Source organism: Prionailurus viverrinus, chromosome C1 (genome assembly GCF_022837055.1).
Source record: "Prionailurus viverrinus isolate Anna chromosome C1, UM_Priviv_1.0, whole genome shotgun sequence".
NCBI classification, from domain to species: Eukaryota; Metazoa; Chordata; class Mammalia; order Carnivora; family Felidae; genus Prionailurus; species Prionailurus viverrinus.
Window position 1 is genome coordinate 56,874,766 of NC_062568.1, and position 21,661 is coordinate 56,896,426.

General features: G+C 36.9%; 1 protein-coding gene across 2 annotated transcripts in view; it reads right to left on the reverse strand.

Moving 5' to 3' along the window:
- Window positions 1-21,661, reverse strand: part of DCAF17 (DDB1 and CUL4 associated factor 17) — a 36,262-nt gene that overhangs the window by 8,382 nt on the left and 6,219 nt on the right. The window contains exons 4-10 of one of the 2 annotated variants that reach the window (XM_047872041.1): window positions 20,177-20,313; window positions 18,712-18,790; window positions 17,806-17,895; window positions 15,305-15,409; window positions 14,902-15,007; window positions 6,752-6,894; window positions 3,312-3,421 (exon numbers count right to left, since the gene is read on the reverse strand). In XM_047872041.1, coding sequence (XP_047727997.1) covers window positions 3,312-3,421; window positions 6,752-6,894; window positions 14,902-15,007; window positions 15,305-15,409; window positions 17,806-17,895; window positions 18,712-18,790; window positions 20,177-20,313 — 770 coding nt within the window. The remainder of the gene's footprint in view (window positions 1-3,311; window positions 3,422-6,751; window positions 6,895-14,901; window positions 15,008-15,304; window positions 15,410-17,805; window positions 17,896-18,711; window positions 18,791-20,176; window positions 20,314-21,661) is intronic. The other variant, XM_047872042.1, reaches the window with a different exon arrangement.

Here is a 21,661-nt window from a genome sequence, read left to right on the forward strand (position 1 = left end):
ATGTTCATGTCTGATCACTTAAGTGTCCAGAAACTCCTTCAAATTCAGAGATTTTGTTAGACAGAAAAACCTGTGACAACAGGTACTCCTGCAGCTTCCTCAGGCTTAAGCCATCTTTCAAACTGGCTTACTGAAAGTTACTCTTAAAGAACCTTATCTTTGTTGTCCTGCAACAAGTCTTTAATGTTTCAGTTTTAACAATGGCATTATACTAGATATTGGCATTTTTTACTTCTGAATCTATCATGAGATATTAATGACCAATACTCAGAGTTAACTATATGACAGATTGGATTTGGGGCACCTGGGGTTGCTCAGTCAGTTAAGTGTCTGACTCTTGATTTTGGCTCAGGTCACGGTCTCACAGTTTGTGAGTTTGAGACCCATGTCGGGCTCTGTGCTTCGGATTCTCCCTCCTTCTCTCCCCTCTCTCTCTCTGCCCTTCTGCCTCTCATCCACACACACACACACACACACACACACACACACACACACACAGTCCCTCTCTCTCTCCCTCCCTCCCTTCCTCCTCCCTCTGGCCCTCCCTGGCTCTCTCTTTCTCTCAAAATAAATAAATAAACATTAAAATTAAAAAAAGGGAGAGACTCGATTAGCAACTAAGCCTAAACTAAGAGTTTTCATAAAAGAGTAATATTTGAAAACTGCAATTTACTTAACACTTTTTTTTTTGTAGGATTATATTTAAAGATTTGGGTTTTCTGAGTGCAAATGGCCTTATGGATCAAACTTATTAAGCAAGAGAAAATAAAATAATTTGCTCACCACCCACACAAATCTGTTCACAGCATTAACAAGCTTCAAAAGCACAATGTTATTAAAGCATAAAATCTAGAATGCAAGCAAAAAGAATAGCAGGGAGTAGCAGCCACAGTGGCCAGAGAGAGCCAGGAGGCTTTCTTTGCCAGAGACAAAGAAATCAGATTGTATTTTAAATTACTCAATTCATTATCTTAATTATTTAAAAGTGCCTATCTTTTAGAACCTGCCAAAAGGGCACACACTCTGTGGCTCTTATTTTCTTAAACTCAAAGTACTACTAAAAGGTGGGTAGAGAGGTGCCTGGGTGGCTCAGTGGGGTAAGTGTCTGACTCTTGATTTCAGCCCAGGTCACAATCTCACCAGTTTGTGAGATGGAGCCCTGCGTCAGCACAGAGCCTGCTTGGGATTCTCTCTGCCCCTTCCCTGCCCCTTCCCTGCTCGTTCACACGCACACACACATACACACACAAGCACGCACGCACGCTTTCTCTCTCTCAAAAGAAATAAAGTTTTTTTTTTTTTTAAAGGTGGGTAGCAACAAACATTAAAAGTATGGTTTAATAAAGCTAAACTACAGATTTTAAGACTTTTTATAATAAAAGTTCATCATCTTATTTAATTAAGTCCCTTTATCATCTTTATAATCAATCCAGAGAAGTAGATTAATTATCATGAAGCATGAGGAATAAATAAGGCAGACAATACCTTTCTTACTCAACAAACTTACGGAGCACCTACTCTGTGCTAAGCACTATGTTCAAGTGCTGGGGTTCTAAATATCAGCAAAACAGACTCTTTCTCTGTCATTATGGAGTTGCTGATTCTAAAGCTAGATATTTAAACAGATGATCACATAGATAACTAATTAAAATTGCTGTGTTAGAAGAACATGACACAGTGGGTGCAATGAAAATGTGATGGGGGAGCGAATTTAACGAGGGGTCTCAGGGAAGGACTCTGCAAAAAAAGGATATTTAAGCTGGGGCATGAAATATGAATAGAAATGAGGCAGAACAGGGAGGGGAAACACATTCCAGAGGAAACAGCCCCCAGCTTTCTGAAATGACGGCACTGCTGAAGTAAACTGGGTGGGAGGATGATCTTCCAGACCATACTAAGTATGCTGGTCTTTATCTCAGGAACAAGAAGCCATAAGAAGGTTAAAGTAGAATCCATTTAGTTAGGTTTTTGTGTTTGTTAATATTCCTAAAAATCACTCTCACTGCTGAGAAGAAAATAGACTTAAAGAGTGCAAAAACAATTCTTGGAGTCCAGGAGGTAGCCTATTAATATAGTCCAGGCTAATGATGACAATGGTCTGACCAACATGGTGACAATGGCCAAGGGCAGGAAGAGGAGGATTTAGGAAAATTTAGTAATACAACAACAACAAAGGATTCACAGGATATATGGTGCAGGTGTGTGTGTGTATGTATGTGTGTGTGTGTATGTAAGGGACAGGGAGGGGGTGAGCAAGAGGGAGAGAGAGAAAGAGAAAGAGAGAGAGAGAGAGATGGGGGGCAATGTACATGAGTATATGTATATGAAAAGTCAAGAGTATATGCATATGATGAAAGAAAGACAAGAAGGTAACAAAGTGTTAAGAATAATTCCAGATTTTTGGCTGAGCTTAGATGAGAAATTTGGGCAAGGATATAAATTTTGGAGTTTTGGTGTACACATGATCTTTGAAGCCAAAGGAATAAATAGAATCATGCCGAAAGGGAATGAAGAGTGAGAAGAAAATAGGGTCTAAATCCTGAGGACATGTAATAATTAAAGTCTGGAAGACTTCCTCTAGAAGAGGATGACCATGAAAGGACATGAAGAAAGACACATCAAAGAGGGAGGGAAATATTCAGGAGAACTGTGGTGTCGGGGAAGCCAAATGAAGAGTATTTCAAGGAAGGAAAGGTCACCTGGATGTAGATGTGGGTCAACAAAACAAAACAAGGTTCACTTCAAACAACTCCTGCACTAAAGCTATCTTTTACACCAAAAACAATCATCTCTCATTAATCCTAGAGAATTAAAACCTGATGAAGACAAGCCAATCTGAATCTCCTTTTACCCATATATCATCCACCAAAGAATTTATTTAAATGTAATATCTACAAACAGTAATGAGGAGGCTGAAAGAATAAAGTCAGGTTCTCTGAGGAAGCAACCTACAACAAGCTAATTATTTCTGTAATTGGGTCAGCAATGAGCTGGCAAAAATAAACACGCCAATAAATGCTTCCAAAAGCTACTTTTCGCTTTAAAGCAACTAATGAAAATACTCACTTGAAGGGCACCTGGGTGGCTCAGTTGGTTAAGCATCTGGTTCTTGATTTCAGCTCAGGTCATGATCTCAGGGTTCATGAAGTCAAGCTCTGCATCAGGCTCTGCGCTGCTGGTGTGGAGCCTGCTTGGGATTCTCTCTCTCTCTCCTTCTCTCTCTGTTCCTCCCCTACTTGTGCTCACTTGCTCTCTCTCTCTCTCTCAAAATAAATAAGTAAACTTAAAAAAAAATTAAAAAAAATACTCACTTGACCTGATTGGGGCCAACATGTATTATTCTACCAGAAGCATCAGGATGAAAATAGATCCAGTCAGATTCTAGAGAACAACATTCCATTTCTTGGATCCCATTTTTTGCCTAAAGTTGGGGGAAAAATATTGAAAATAAAGATTAAGGGAGAATAAAATAAGTTTTCAAATCTAACATCAATGATAGATCAGTAAATCAAAGCTACAGGGAAAAGAAAATATCAACAGTTGAACTGGGATATGCAGAAGAACTGAATTGGGGCAGTCATACTTGAGAAATCCAGAACATCTGCTCTGTACCATACAGTTTGCCTCACAAATAACAACCTAACAGTAATCCAATCTCAAGCATCTATTTTGTGTCAGACATTGCAGTAGATGTTTTAGAGCCATTTCATTTGATTTTAACAATACTCAAAGCACATGTGACTACCCCCATTTTGATCAGGATAAAATCACAAAGAGGACAAATCATTTGCTCAATGTTTTGCAGCTGCAAAACAGCAGCTCTGACTCCAAAGCCCAAGGACTTTCCATTATATAACTCTGTATAATTATGCACATGCAGTCCCCTACAACTTCTTCTTCCCTTGCCCATCCCTAATAAACTGTCAAAAAGCGTGCATAGCGCACAAATAAATATGCAACCCAATCTAAAATCTCAGAAACAGGTCACATAATCTTTTTGGATAAGTCAGATGTTAACCTCTAATAATGAGGAAATGGTCTAATAGCCTTTTAGGTCTGCTTAGCCTTTTAGGCAAGGAGAGATTTATTTCATGGCAGGACATTTAGACATTAAAATAAAGAGAAGTTACCTCCGTGATATATGATCACATATGTACATAAATGTTTTACCTTATACAAAGGAGCACTGGGAACTAATACCAGCATGGATACATTAATTTCATTTAATTTCTTTAATTTTTCCAACACAAAATGAAGTGATACCACCTTTCCTATTAGATACTCATATTTTTGAAATATTAACTTACTAATTTCACTAGCATATACTGACAGGATACTATGTCTCAAGTATCACACTAGGTGTTCATACCACACATGAACTAAACATAACCCTTGCCGTCAAAATCTCATTATCAAAAAGGGAGGCAGAAACACAAACAGAACAGAAAAGAATAAGACGGTGTAGAAAACAAAATGATCAAGTCACACACAGGATATTATCAAGCATTCAACCCAAGTGAGCAGAATTTCAGGATGAAAAAAAGAGCTTGAAGTAAGCCTTAAAGGATGAGTACAAAATGGCTACAAGAGATGGCAAAATCTGAAGCACAAAAATGTTACTCCATACAACATGTGTGTGCATACACATGAATAAAAATTTTAATTCTGGCTCCTAGAAAATATGCATGGTGTCCAGTCATGAGACTAGAGAAGTAGGTGGGGGCTACTTTTTTGAATTCCATGCTTAAAAAAAAAAAAAAGGAATTTAACACATATTCTGTACTAGTGCATGTTTTAATTTTTAAGGAATTTTTATAAGTATCCTAATAATTTCTAATAGGAATGGTGGTATTATCACATTGTATATACATAAGAAAATCAATGGAATTAAATACCTTGTTTGCTACCACTAAAATTAACATATCCAAGATGGCATTAGCTCCAGATGTCCCTTTAATATCAAACATGCACATACTATACATATCTTTCCTTAGACGATTCTCTTCATTGTAATAACTATAACATGCAAAAGAAATACTATCTTTTAAATATAAGACAGCATTATTACCAGCTTCTGCAGTTTTTATTATGTGCTTGAATGCTAGATTTTAAAGCTCAGTTTAATAGAAAGCTATGAAACATTTTCTGAATTCTTCAGTTTGGCTGCATGTGTTTTTGGGTAATCTACTCTTTTGACTGACAGATGGGGAAGTAAAGGGCATATGCATCCTTAAATTAATGTCCTTACCAGAAAGCTGTCTGGCAAAAGGATTGAAAACTTTCCCTGGATTTGGCAATTAGTTATGAATATGTTGAAATACAGATTTGACTAGATGTTATAATCAGTTATTACAGGACAGTACTTGATAGACATGCTTGGTATAGATGCTGGAAGCCATTTTGTGTGTGTGTGTGTGTGTGTGCACATGCACGTGCACACACACACACAATAATATATATTATCTGTTCTTATATAAAAAGAATATCTAGAATTGTACGGGGTTTGACAGGATGGAAAAGTTAAGTGAAAGAGGGCTATGACAGGTCCTGGTGGTTGAAGAATGTTCACTGGCTGAGAGGTGAATAATCAAATCACAGACTTGTCATGACAGCCTCTATCTAGAGAGGCCACTGTAAAAGAGGACGTCACTGGAGCTGCCACATGTGACAGGTAAATGAGAAAATGGAAGGGAACAATGTTCCGACAGAAGGAAACTAGAAGACACTATACATAGTGTTCCCTGGTGGCGACATCAACAGAAATAGATAACTGGACCCAAGACTATGTTGATCTTCAGTGTGGTGTAAGGAGGCCTGTGACTCTAAAAGCCACTGAATCGAACAGTGACTGATTGAGCATGGTCCTGGAAGAGATAGATATGGAATAAGTGGAGTCTGCTTCAGAAAAATTAAGTTCATCTCATATATCAGGAGGTTCCAGAAATAAACTACACTAACTCAGCAATAGAAAACAAAGATGGAACCCCTCTACCCATCATCACTGTGCATTCACTCTTTGGCACTTATCTTAATTACTGTACATTAACAGACTGCATCTTACTTATCTACATGTGTGCTTTAGACAGCATAAGCAACTTGAAGGAAGGAAGGTGTCCCCAGCCATGCCTGGCCCACATTAGGCACTCTTTAAATTAAATTAAATTAAATTAAATTAAATTAAATTAAATTAAATTAAATTAAATTAAATTATAAATCAATGCCTAAATCATTTTCAAAAAGAAAATAAAAATGAATTCAAGGAGTAGAAATTTCTATTGTCTTATCATGTCTTATCATTTCTTCCTATTCTGCCATAAATAAAGTTCTTGAAAATTCAAAGTGTTTCAGTGCTTACATTGTGACCAACAGAGTTCTACCTGGTTCTGCTCTGGAAAGCAAATAGCAGCAAACCACGAAAAAACCAGAACCAACTACACATTCCACCAGCAAGTTCAAAGGCAGCCTGAACATATTGCAACGGTAATTCCCACTATGGAGCTTGGGAGATGTGTTGCACGAGATCCCATGAGAAATCTTTGGTCACTAAGTATTTTCAAATGTTAATGTTTTTAAATGCTTGGTAGTATACACAGGCATTTGTTATATTCTTTGTATCCTTCTGTACCTAACATTGTTTACAAATTATTAACACAAACAAAAAGTAATTCTTAGGAATTCTTAATACAAAGTAGAAAATAAAAAATTTCTGATATACATTTACTACTAAAAAGTCTGATCACTCATGGTTTACCAAGGAATTATCTTTCAGGGCACAAATATGGAAAACTCCTTTCTGTTTCTTCTTATTAGGTGTGATGATATAGTGCCAAGGATGGCCTCCAATCTGGAAAGCATTCTCCAGGGAGGACACCTCAAAGAGCAGTGGTGGTGAGTCTGTAGAGATGGGCAAAAGGAATTTATTAGTTTCTCTGTTCTGGTAGCCTTGGAACATTCATGATGCATGCATCATCTATGAACTTTCATTAATGAGAAATTACTACATTTAAGAAATAAAATATAATCAGGAAAGAGCTGATTGCTAAGAAAAGAGAAAGCTGGTAGGCAACAAATGTTATGCAAGAAGTCAACTTTATGTTACACAAGCAGTCTTAAGATTTCCAGTATATAAGTGATATTAGTCATAATGAATGTAACCACTTAGGACAGGTCCTGTCACAGTGGTAGCTTTATTAAAGGATGGCGACTAATACTAGTATTATCTTTAGATAAGTTAACTAGTTTAGACATCTGTTTCCAGGGCATGTGTGACCTGCAGCTGAGTGGAGATAAAAAAGTGGACCGAAGGTGCTTATGATAGCAAAAAGTGACAAAGTACACCTAATAAAAACAGCACCATTTACTAGACATCTATGTATACGATTCTGAGTTAAACACAATTTCCAACTCTCATAAAAATCCTACAACATAATTAGGTCTAATAATTTCCTTCAGATGTGAGGAAGAGATCTTCCATATTCCAGACTAACAGGTTATACTTAGCAAATTTTATACGAGCAGTCTTAAGATTTCCAGTACATAAGTGATATTAGTCATAATGAATGTAACCACTTAGGACAGGTCCTGTCACAGTGGTAGCTTTATTAAAGGATGGTGACTAATACTAGTATTATCTTTAGATAAGTTAACTAGCTTAGATAAATCTAGCCATTCACTGTCTTGTAGAGACTAACACCATAAAAGAAATATCTGTTGGTGCTTTTTAGTTAGAATGTCTATTATGAAAAAGATAAGAGGGGTGCCTGGGTGGCTCAGTTGGTTGAGAATCTGACTCTTGATTTTAGCTCAGGTCATTAGTTGTCTTTAGGTCAACTAATTTTAAGTAGAGCAAAACAGATGCACTCTTACACCAGTGCGTAAGTGGAAGGTACTACAGCTTTAGAATATCCCAAACATTGTTTCGGCAAGTGGTTACTTGGGACTCTTTCTTTACCCTTTTGCTTTTAGTGTTTAATCTTTGGTTATGAGGCCAACACTGCCAGTAAAGGGGCTTGCCTTAGGAAGACCCATTCACTCAAGAGCCCTAAGTTACATATATAAGTGTGTGCTTTGGGTTGCCAGGGTGGCTCAGTTGCTTAAGCTTCCAACTCTTGATTTTGGCTCAGGTCATGATCTCATCGTTTTGTGAGATCAAGCCCTGTGTTGGGCTCTGAGCTGACAGCAGGGAATCTGCTTGGGATTTTCTTTCTCCCCCCCGCTCTCTGCCCTTCCCTTGCTTGTGTTCTCTTTCTCAAAATAAATAAATAATCTTAAAAAAAAAAAAAAAGAAGTGTGTGCTTTATTAGGCCTCTTCATAAGACACTTTACTACTGGGTCCTCTATATAGGAGAAAAATAATGAAAAGTGAATTCACAAACTGACAGTGCTGAGGAAGAGACAGGTATAAACATATCAAATATATTTAAAGTGCTTTTTTAAAAAAAGCTTTTAGGAAGAAAGTAATATTCTTAATATATAAAGAAGTCTTCTTAATGAGGAAAAATTGAACTCAATAGAAAACTCAGCTAAAAATGTTAGATAAATTATGAAAGAAATACAAACATCATATGTGATAATACAGTAGCTATGAAATGATGGTGGATGACAAAAAATTATTAAAAAAAAGAAAAAATATAATTGGAGTTTGAATTTGGGGCTAAAATTTTAAGTAGGTATGTTATAGAGAATATAAAATAGGTATTAACACTAGAAGAAAATCAATGCAAAAAGATACACTTAAAAAGAAATACTTTTCTCAGCAGTTGCTAAAAATGGCCCCAGAGTAGCAGTGGGACTCTGCTAATCACAATTCTGATGGGTCCCCAGTAACCTGAAATTTTGATCTCTAATACTATTTTCAACTAGAGTCCTAGAAGTTCTCAGAGAGTAGCTGATTCTATGTCTTGTCATGAGGAAATTTTAAGATCCTTCTGAACCATCTAGTTGTTGTGATAAAGGATATTTATAGGATGGCAGGGTAGTATTAAAAGAATAACAGAGTCAGCAAAAGGGGCTCCTACTTGCTAGACTGTGAAAAGAGAGGCATGAAAAAGAAAATAATAATAATGATTACAGTGCTTTGAGTCTGTGAAAGGTCAAGCAATACTTCAGAGTTTTAATATAAATTGTACAAAATGTTGTATTGTTTATAAAAGAATAGCTAGAGTAATATTTTTCTGTAATTTTAAAATATAGGGGGGGCACCTGGGTGGCGCAGTCGGTTAAGTGTCCGACTTCAGCCAGGTCACGATCTCGCGGTCCGTGAGTTCGAGCCCCGCGTCAGGCTCTGGGCTGATGGCTCAGAGCCTGGAGCCTGTTTCCGATTCTGTGTCTCACTCTCTCTCTGCCCCTCCCCCGTTCGTGCTCTGTCTCTCTCTGTCCCAAAAATAAATAAACGTTGAAAAAAAAAAAAAAAATTTAAAAAAAAAAAAAATAAAATAAAATATAGGGAATATATCAGGGAAATGCAAATCAAAACCTCACACCTGTTAGAATGTCTATTATTAAAAAGATAAGAGGGGTGCCTGGGTGGCTCAGTTGGTTGAGAATCTGACTCTTGATTTTAGCTCAGGTCATGATCCCAGGGTTGTGGGATTGAGCCCTGCATCAGGCTCTGTGCTGAGTGTGGAGCCTGCTTAAGATACTCTCTCTCCCTCTCTCTCTCTCCCCCTGCCACCCCTCTCCCCCACTCACACTCTAAAATTAAAAAATAACAAGGTAAGAAACAATAGCAGTTGGAGAGGATGTAACGAAAAGGGAACTCTTGTGCGTTGTTGCTGGGAATGTAAATTGGTGCAGCCACTAAGGAAAACAGCACGGAGGTTCCTCAAAAAATTAAAAATAGAACTACCATATGATCCAGCAATTCCACTACTGGTTATTTACCCAAAGAAAATAAAATCACTAATTTGAAAAGATATATGCACCCCTATGTTCATTGGGGCATTATTTATAGGAGTTCCTAGAGACAGAAAACAGACTGATGGTTATCATAGGGGAAGGGGGTCAACTATATGATGAAAGTAGTAACTAGATTTACTGCAGTGGTCACTTTGTAGTGTACACAAAAATTTTAAATTTTTTTTTTTTTTTAGGTGAAAGCAGAGTTTATTGAAGATATAGAGCAAACAGATACAGATGAACTGTCCGGGAGACTGAGAGAGGAAAGAAGCATGAGTCTCATCACTGCTTGGGGTCTGGGTTTTTTTATTGAGGATGGCAGTCTCGTGTACGTGTCCTCTCAGGCATCCAGGAAATGGTTAGAACAAAGATGAGGGCTCAGGTTCTCTTCCTAGGAGCCAGGGGTTCTTGGTGTGGAGACGTCTAGCTCTCGTGGCCTGCAATGCACATATGATAGCTTCGTCCAGTCATTCTCACCTGGGCCTTCCTTAGATGTCATTTATTCTAGAGCGTCATCAACTCCTCGTCCCTTACAAGAAGGGCTTAGGCTGTTTTCATTACAAGGCATGTGTAAAGTGGGGTAGAGATGCAGGTCCTAGCAGGAAGAGAAGCCAGAAAAGAAGCAAAGGGGAAAAAACCCAGCTTTTTCTCTCATGGCGTCCCCTTCAGTTTCCCTGTCTCATTCCCTGCTATGGGATTTTTATCGTCCTTATTCTTAAGGGGTGTTGAAGGGTGAAGGTCTCATCTCCTGTAGCTTCTTCAGGCTGAAAGGGATTGCAGGTCCTACCTAATGGGAGGCATAAAAATCCTGAGCTATCTCACTAAAGGAAGGGCTCCTAGTTGCAGATATTTTTGAGTTGGAGGCATGCGTGAGGTCTCATCATAAGAATAGGATGTTTCCTACAGTCATCATTGAGATAATTTGTCTGACATCTTTACGCAGAGCATGTAGCAACAATAGTCCCCATAATAAAAAAGACTAGCATAATTACTATCATAGCTAGTAGAAGAAGTGTTTTCCACCAAGACTATCCATGTCCGCTAAACCAGGAAGAAACCCACTCACTGAGAGAATGAGAAGAGTCAGACATTGCTTTAATTTGTGTGTGCATGTCTGCTAAAACTTTTGATAGAGATTAGAGTCATCTGGGATATATACATAACATTTAGTCTCAATATTAGCAGAAGTGCCTTCTTGAGCTGTAGTCAGGATATCAAGGCTTTGGAGGGCCACCTTTTGAATTTGTGGGTGACAGCATGTCGGGTTTGGCTAAAGGTGGCTACCATATGCTTGACTACAGTCTCTATTTGTAATTTTACAGGTATAGAGGTGGCTCCCGGGACAAATACGGCTAAGGAACAAAACCATCAAGAATTCCTCTTTGCCTGACGTCTGGCCTTAATAATATTCTAACTATGAAGAATCACTGGCAAGTACACCTGACACTAATCTAATGCTGTACATCAACTTTATCTCAATAAAATATAGGTAGCTAATCTTATATATTTCTTCTGTTAAATAAATGTTTGCTTTAACATTTACATGTTAAATGAAAATACAAGGTACAGAACAGAGTATACAATATACTACATTTGGTGTAAGAAAGAAGGTAGCATTTATTTATTGTAAAAAAAAATTTTTTTTTAACGTTTATTTATTTTTGAGACAGAAACAGAGCATGAACGGGGGAGGGGCAGAGAGAGGGAGACACAGAATCGGAAGCAGCCTCCAGGCTCCGAGCCGTCAGCCCAGAGCCCGACGCGGGGCTCGAACTCATGGACCACAAGATTGTGACCTGAGCTGAAGGTGGACGCTTAACCGACTGAGCCACCCAGGCGCCCCAAGAAGGTAACATTTAAAGAATGCATATGCATGTTTGCTTATTTAAAAAAAAAATTTTTTTTTTAACATTTATTTATTTTTGAGAGACAGAGAGAGACAGAGCACAAGCGGGGGAGGGGAGGAGGGAGAGGGGGACACAGAGTCCGAAGCAGGCTCCAGGCTCCGAGCTGTCAGCACAGAGACTGACACGGGGCTCGAACCCACAAACCATGAGATCACGACCTGAGCTGAAGTCGGATGCTTACCTGACTGAGCCACCCAGGCGCCCCTGCATGTTTGCTTATTTTTATGAAAAGAAACAACAGAGGGATAACCTAGAAACTATAAACAATGATTACTTATAGGGGCAGGATGGAATTAGGGGAGGGAAGTAACAGAATGGAAGGGCTTTTATGGATGGCAGCAAAGTTTCTCAGACTATATCTTTTTACATAGTTTTGACCATTAAAACATACACATTTTACAACTTCAAGAATAAAGTCAAAAGGGAAAAAATAAACCTAAAATTGAAAAACTAAAACAAATGAACCTAATTACATAAAATTGGTAACCTAATGACACAGAAAAATAATTTCAAGCAACCTTTGAACACATTACTCTGATAGTACACTTATGGGGCTGTACACTAAGGACAAAAGGAACTGCAGAGAAATCTTAACTTTCACACTGTACTTTAGTTTTCAGTAGTAGCATTGATATGGCAATTTTAAGATTATCACATATATATTATAGGATAAAGTTTCACTAGGAATCAAGAAGTTCAGTGGGAGCCAAAAGAAATACAAATATAAAATCAAAGAAGAATTGGGGCTCCTGGGTGGCTCAGTCGGTTAAGCGTCCAACTACGGCTCAGGTCATGATCTCACGGCTCATGAGTTTGAGCCCCGCACTGGGTTCTGTGCTGACAGCTCAGAGCCTGGAGCCTTCTTCAGATTCTGTATCTCCCTCTCTCTCTCTGTCCCTCCTCCACGTGCATTCTGTGTCTGTCTCTCTCTCTCTCTCTCTCTCTCAAAAAAAAAAAAAAAAAAAAAAAAAAAGTTAAAAAAATCAAAGAACAATTAAATTTAGAAATACGAGAATGAACTAAAAGGTTTTTGTTTTAATATATTTCCCAGCTCTGTTCACCAAAAATAAAGACACCCAGCTGCATTGAGCACAACTAGATCTTGGTCTATGTTTTGGGTTGAAATGTGCCCCTCAAAAAGATATGTCGAACCCCTAACCCCTGGTATTGGTGAATATGACTTTATTTGGAAACAGGGTCTTTGCAGAGATCATGCTGGATAAGGGTGGGTCCTAAAACCCATGACTGGTGTTCTTATAAGGAGAGAGAGAGATTTGAAGACAACAGAGTGAAGAAGGCCCATGTGAAGACAGGCAGAGAGGGCAGCAATGCTGCCACAAACCAAGAAATGCCAAGGATTGTCAGCAACAACTAGAAGCCAGGAGAAGCAAGGAAGGATTCTTTCCTAGAGCCTTCAGAGGACCTGGGGTGGTCTCTGTCAATGCTTTAATTTCAGACTTCTAGCCTCCAAAGCTGTAAGAGATTAAATTTCTGTTGCTTAAAGCTATCAGTTTGTGGTGTTACAGCAGTCCTAGGACACTAACACAGTCAATGAGGGTGTTCTCTCCTTGTCACATCGAGGACAAGGAAAGTAAAAGGTAAACCTAGGATACATTATTGTTCCAGAAGAGCAAGGGAATTCCCCAAGACTCTTGGGGTATGTCAAAATGGAGTTCTCACTGGCCAAATTTGGGGCAATTTGAACATCATGAAGAATAATGACTGTAACTATATAATTTTGTGATTATATATGTGTGCTGACCTCTAAAATATTTTGCCACCTTGGACGTGACTATTAACACCAAATCCTTGCTTGAATACTGATACTTAAAGAGAAAGAGTAAGTATTTACCTTGACTTTTTAGGAGGAATTACAGTTCATCCCTAGGTGATGAGTGGAAGTTTTTATTTACAGAAAAATGTCAGTTATTAAAGGTAGAAGGAATGACAGAATCTTTTCAAATGGCCATTCTGCCACCCACAATGACATAATTGATTCAAGCATTACTAGTTATCTGTAATCACAGAAAATTAAAAACAACCTAAATGTCCAAAGCAGTGAACTGGCTCAACAAATTCAAAGTTCATCCATAGAATGATACACAGGTCAAGTTCTTAAAACTTCAAGGATCTGTGTGTGTGGGTGTACATGCATACACATGGAACCACATTTTGGTGAAGGTAATGTAGGCACCACATTCAAAAAGTATCACAAGATACATAATGAAAAATAAGTCTTCCTTTCATCTGTATCCCTCAGAGGAAACTACTGTTTATCAGGTTTTTGTGTGTCCTTCCATATATTCCAAGCAAATCTAAAAGTATATGCTCATGTGTACATTTTAAACATGTGAATACAAATTCTTTATACAAATGAAGCTTTTTATGTACAGTTTTACACTCCTTTTTATCATTTATTAATATATATTGGGAATTGCGCTGCAACAATACAAAAAAATTCTTTCTTTGTAACACTTAAATTTATGATACGGCTAAACAATGAAATAATATTAGTGTCACCTATCAATTATACATTGTTTCTAACCACTTGCTATTAGAAATAATGTTACACTTGTACATTTGTCATTTTTGTACACATATGAATGTATCTGGTATAAATTCCTAGACATGGAATTGTTCAAGGAGTATATATATTTAAAACTTTGCTGCATATTGACAAACTATCCTCCACAAATGACTCCAACAATAAATGACTATAGTTTTATATAGTTTTATAGTCTTATATACTTCTATACTATACTTTTAACAACCCCATTAGTAACTTTTTGATAGCTGAAAACCTGAAAAGATGTATCTTAGGATAATTTTAATTTACATTTCTCTTCTCAGTGATGTTGGGCTTTGCCTTCTGCTAGTTAAATGCCAAGCAAGACTCAGTATCATTAGGTGTTCAGTTCAATGAATAACTGATAGATTTTGTCAATACCTATTCAGTAGCAAGGAATAAGCTATATAGAAGTAAAATGAATTGAGTTTATAATTAAATTATGAGAAAACACTGGATGATTACAATAAATAACTATTTATATGACCACTTATTTTTTAAGGTGAAAAAAATGCTACATAGTAGCCATACCTGTGATTTTAATATTACAAGGAATGCCAAAAGGAGCCTCTCCTACAGTTCCAGCAGTCCCACCCCATCTGCATGCACACCCTAAGTCAAGTTTCTGTTGCATGAACTAAAAACAAAACAAAACAAACAAAAACGGTGGCTTTAGCACCCACTTATTTGCTGTCTGGAGAGAGAAAAAATTAAATTCACATGTATCTGACAGAGAAAATGTCTTTATTTAAAGGGCCTTTCTATTTATCCTCCCACCCTCTTTTAAAGGTTACTTTGTCTTTCTGCATTTGCACAGTTTTGTAGAGTTGAAATCTACACAAGTGCCTTACTCTAAAGCATCTCATTAAAAAAAAATCATACCTCAGTCCAAAATTCAAGTTATTATAATATGGCAAATTTCAGGCTTCTGTACCTGTTCAATGATGGCTTGGAAGCTATAGAGTCTGACCAGTCCTGAGCTGTACATCACAATCAGTATCCCATGAGACAAGGTAGCATCTGTAACGTTCCCGAAAATCTGAGGGGAAAGGTAGATATCACCTGAGAAAAGACCAGAAGGCCAATCCTCTTGAGTGTTCACAGTGGTTTGTGCTTTGCTTAATATTCCGGTCACCACGACATCACTGCCGCCTAGTATTATAACTTAATTATAATTTAGAGACCTGAAGTTAAGGTGTCATTAGGGTGGTAGGCCACTGGAGTCTCAAACTGGAACACTAATGGCAGTGTAGCATATAACCTTCAAAATGATTCAGCAGCATTAATTTGCCTCATCCATTTGCTTTACAGTTTTGCCAATATCTTTTAATAGCAAATCCTATTCTGGGGCGCCTGGGTGGCTCAGTTGGTTGAGCGACCGACTTCAGCTCAGGTCATGATCTCACAGTCCGTGAGTTCGAGCCCCGCATCAGGCTCTGTGCTGACAGCTTGGAGCCTGGAGCCTGCTTTGGATTCTGTGTCTCCCTCTCTCTCTGCCCCTCCCCCGCTCATGCTCTGTGTCTCTCTCTCTCTCTGTCAAAAATAAACATTAAAAAAAAATTTAAAAAAACCCAACAAATCCTATTCTTCATGGACATAGGCATACACCGAGACCATCTAATTCTACCATACAGGATATGCATAGCAAATATAGAGACCTATTCTTCATGCTAAAATGTTCCTTATAAAGAGACAGTTTTTAGCTAGAAGGGAAAAGATTGGCTCTGAGAAAGTACTTCTAATGAGAAACAGCCAATTCCAGAATTTTATTATTACTTTGTTCTTTAAATATCTAACACAGCTAGGTGTTTTAGACATATAAAACCCAAACATGTTAAAGACCAAGCCAACACCTATAGAGACATTTAGACCGGCTAACCTTGAGTAAAGCTTTGGTTCTTTGTTCCCTTTCTGTTTTTGTTCTATGCAATGGATCCTGTCATAATCCTCCACAGAGCTCTGACAAAGAACTTGATTCTGTGCCTATTTTAATATTTACAAAAGCCAACATAGACAAATTTTCATAGCAATGAAAGAACAAGTAGAAATTAAGTGAAAATCTGTTTCTGTTTCTAATTACTTAGTGAAAATTTACTACCCCAATAAATAGCTTAAAGTACATTCTAAGCCAGCCCATGGGTAGTCTTTTATACATGGTAAGTGAAAGATACGCTTCAATTCCAACTAACCCTAATCAAAACCAAATCCCTCCAATGATTATTGTAGGCATGTAAAAATAGATAGAAACAATTTATGACTTAGCTAAGTGTTCATTCCTGTTTTGGACTGTAATAAGCATACACAATTACTTAATCCACGAGCACAAAGAAAACAATTAAATTCATAAGTTATGTTTTTTGTCATCTCTTAGAAGGATAATTATGCTTTCTTTGCTTTGATCTTGACTAGCTCATAATTTTTTATTGGCGGATCCTGGTTTCCCACTTTGAAAAAGAAGACTTGTGTAATTCAAACATATTTTCAAATAATGAGTGCTATAATAAAGTAGCCACTCTATTTTAAAATTTGGTTCATACTTTGGAGTCAACTCTAGTTTCTAATTCCAGTTTCTGCATTCACTTAGGATTTGGTTAATTTCCTAGTGGAATACATCATACATTACAAAGTTGTAAACTACTCAAAGTGCCTGGCACAAAGCCAAGAATGAACAAGTAATTGATACTATTCATTTGCCTTTATGTAGTTTAGTATACTATGCTTTTACAAAAATTTTTTAATATGTTCATCTTATTTGCTAATGACTATTAGCGGACTCTAAAGATCTGCTTCAGTAATACTTAATTAAAGACTAGTAGAATAGACCAATAAATAACTATCCCCCCAGACTAAGTAACAATTTTTAAATGGAAAGTAGAAGGCTATTGATTCTTTTACTCAAAGGAAGTATGTCCTTTCTTTCCTCCCATATCATGGCCTATAAATCAAGAACAATGACAAGAATAAAACCTAAAACTGAATGAGTTGGAAAACTCACATATTTAATTATAAGGCTGTTTCTGTATCATAAAACAAGTTTTAGATCTATACCTTGCAATTAAAATGAGGCTTTTTGTTTAGCTTTTCACCTTCCTAATGGCCATTTTAAATGAACTTTGGAATATTCCTCTGCAAAAAACCACCTTACTCATTTCATAATTTTGTAAAGTAGTGGTTTGTTAATGACACCAAAGGTAATTCAACACTATGCACTTGAATGGCATAAAAACATGTAGAAAGAGGAAGGAATGATTAGATTTTCTTCCTAAATGAAACATTCTCATGTGTTTTGATATGAAACAAGCTAGATCAGAAAGCTTTTTACAATTAGGGGAACACTTGCAATCAAATGACTTAATAAAACAAATAATTAACCAATGGCATCCGATCTTTTATAAAAAAGTTGATATTGCAATTAAATCAGAAGTAAGTTCTTACCTTCTTGCTGATCTCCAGAATCCCTATGAGTGAAAAAGGTAAAACATGGAACACTGCAAGGTACAGCAAAATAGGCTGTTGAATGCCTGCCTACAAGGAAAGATTAAATTATAGGCAGCTCTCAGAAGAATTTCAGAAACAGTTTTCATGAGTTGAAAACATCCATCTATCCTAGCATACAGTTATGTGGATGTTTTCAACTCATAAAAACCTCCGTCTACATTGCAAAGTTACTTAAACAGGAAGGCATACGTGTTCAAAATAAGTCCATTAAACCTTCAGCCCTTCAACACACATGCACATACACACAAAAATCTATAAAAGTAAACCTAACAGTAAACATTTCTTAACACTGAAACATATTTTACATACTGTACAAAAACATTTTATCTACTGCATAACAAAATAACTTTCCATATTACAATTACAGCATAAATATATATTTATAATATCTACCATATACCATATAAATTGTTATTATTATACATATTATGGTATATTAATATAGTATAAGTTATATTGTAAGTTGGAGTTCTAATAATAAAGACCTTAATCAAAAGACACATAGTTATGGTCATATCACCTGAAAGTAGCATTACACTGACATGTCTACGTGAGATGAGAAGAAATTATCAACAGTTAAAGCTTGAATGATTTGTCTGTTTGGAAAAGATAGCTCCCTTACTTTGAAGAACAGGGTTCAATTTCTTTCCACTATGGAATGTAAAATAATCTGCTGTACTTCTCCAGAGTGGCTTAAAGGGTATTTCTTAAGCTCGTGGTAAACAACTTTTATACCATTTTTCAGAAATCAAAGATCATTAGTTCTTTCACAACAAATTTGCAGACAATTTCTTCATTTCATTAATGCTTAAGATTTATTTATTGATACTTAAAGATGTCTACCTGCCGGGCCAATGCTGAACATTTGTTTTGAGCTGACTTGACTGCAATGACTTCTTGAGGAGTGTCCCAGCTCAAATATCTTATAAAAGAATGAGGAGAAGGTTATTCATTGGGGTCAGTTTCCTTATAATCAAAATATAATAGTATTTTCTAAATAGTTCTTTAGTTATTTAAATTATAAAACAAAGTAATTTATTTTAAAACAAAAACAACTTAAAATTTCCTTCTAGATCCTTATGCAATAACTCCTATTTAAAAAAAACATATATATATATATATATATATATATATATTTAACTTTAATCCTTCTAGAGTGTCAGTGAATAAACTCTGTGTTTGATCAAACAGTATTCAAAACTTAGAAAACAAAAAACTATTCCTGCTTTAAAATGGAAGTTACAAAAAGCATTAAAAATGTTACTTTCACATTCTGCATGCATTATTCACTCCAAATATATATATATATATATATATATATATATATACACACACACACACACACACATACACCTATATATACACACCTATATAGGTGTGTGTGTGTGTGTATGTGTGTGTGTGTGTGTGTGTGTGTGTGTGTGTATATATATGAAATTTAAAAACTACTAGTTAAAATAACAATTTTAGGGACATCTGGCTGGCTCAATCAGAAGAGCATGTGATTTGATCTCAGGGTTGTGAGCTTAAGCCCCACATTGGATGTAGAGATTGCTTAAAAACAAACAACAACAAAAATACTTCTTAGATTGTACTAGGCAGATATTTAACTGAAACAGAATAACCTTCAGGAAAATCAACCATGAAGTACAACCTACATATAAAATACTATTTGCAGAAGAGAAATTAGGAACACCTGGCTGACTCAGTAGGTTAAGTGTCTGCTCAGGTCATGATCTCACAGTTCATGAGTTTGAGTCCTGCATTAGGCGCTGGGCTGACAGTTCAGAGCCTGGAGCCTGCTTCATTGGGATTCTGTGTCTCCCTCTCTTTCTGCCCCTCCCCTGGTTGCGCTCTGTCTCTGTCTCTGTCTCTGTCTCAAAAACAAACACTTAAAGTTTAAAAAAGATGGAAATGAAAACGGGAGAGGGGTGGTACCTGGCTGGTTCAATTGGTAGAGCATGTGACTCTTGATCTCAGGGTTGTGAGTTCAAGCCCCACGTTGGGCATGGAGCCTACTTAAAAAAAAGGGTGGGGGTGATATCTGCCAACTATTACAGGTTAGTTACTTAAGAGTGATACAACAATAAATGATAAAAGGTCTGTTATCCTCAGACCTTCAAAGGTACTCATGAGGAAAGAAAAATAGAATAGGTTTATAAATTGAGATCCAGGTATACAATGGTAAACTAAAAAAAAAAAAGCTTGAAATTTCCTGGGCCACAAGTCTCAAATTTATTTCACAGGTTTATATTTACATATGTATATATATAAATAAGATCTTGAGTAATAAAGCCACATTTAATACCTGAATTTGCAATATGAAGCAAGATATATTTTCTCAAGGACTTTTCCAGTAGTTGCTGATATGCGAAATAGCCAATTATGTGCAGTCAGTGCTATGAGTGAGGATTTATAATCTGATGGATTGGGAAGTATTTCCCCCTAAAAAAATAAATAAATAAAAATCAAGGTGTAAAAACGAAACTGGCTGGTCATGAACAATCTGCAGTAATCTATGTCCAAAGAAACTAGCTAAAACCTTAAAGAAATAGCTGTGTAAAACCAAAGAGGAAATATTAAATGTACAAATAGAGAATTAAGACAAGGAAAGAAAAGACTGTAGGTTATTATTTTCATCATTAACTTATTGAGTTTATTCACATAAAGTGCTTAGGCAGTACCTGAAATAATTTATTATTTATTGTTATTTATCATTAAGTAATTCAACAAGTGTAAGCCAATCATCATCATAACAATAGGAGTATTACTAACAATGCTGTTGTGATAACAATGATAACAACAATAACAGTTCTTAAAACCATAAGAATTAATAGTCATCTGCTAAAGGGGCAGCTGGGTGGCTCAGTCAGTTAAGCATCTGACTTAGGCTCAGGTCATGACCTCCTGGCTCATGAGTTTGAGCCCTGCTGACAGCTTAGAGCCTGTAGCCTGCTTCAGATGCTATGTCTCCATCTCTCTGCCCTTTCCCTGCTTGTGCTCTGTCTCTCTCTCTCAAAAATAAACATTTTAAAAAATTTAAAAAACAATAAAAAGAGTCATCTGCTAGAATAGATGTTTCTTTGTTCTAAGACTCGTCTTTTTGACAGAAGTCAAAATGGTAAGAGGGCAAATTGTTCCACGATTCACTGCAGCTCTACTCTTAACCCAAATGAAAAGCTAGAATGCAGAATCAAGGCAAAGAAAAACAGAAGATGGACCTGATTTTAAAGATATCCTCTGTTGGTGGCTCGGTTGGTTAAGTGTCTGACTCTTGATTTTGGCTCAGGTCATCTCATGGTTCATGAGACTGAACCCCATGTCAGGCTCTGCACTGACAGCGTGGAGCCTGTTTGAGATTCTCTCTCTCCCTCTCTCTCTGCCCCTTCTGTGCTCTCTCTCTCTAAAATAAATAAAATAAACTTTTTTTAAAAAGATGCCCTCTGTTGTTAGTGCATTACCCCCCAAAAAGGGAGGTAATGGCTATTTGGGCATACCTGCCACTGATCAGCTGCCACAAGGTGGAAGTCTAAGGCAGGAAAAGAAAGAGAAGCAAAGAGTTCTACTTTAATTTGTAAAATAAAAAGGAAGTTCTTGGGGGGCGCCTGGGTGGCTCAGTCAGTTAGGCTTCCTAAGCTTCCCACTTCAGCTCAGGTCATGATCTCAGGGTTTGTGGGTTTGAGCCCCACGTCAGGCTCTCTGCTGTTAGCACAGAGCCCACTTCAGATCCCCTGAATCCCTCTCTCTTTGCCCCTTTCCGGCTTGCACTCTCTCTTTCCCGCTCTCAAAAATG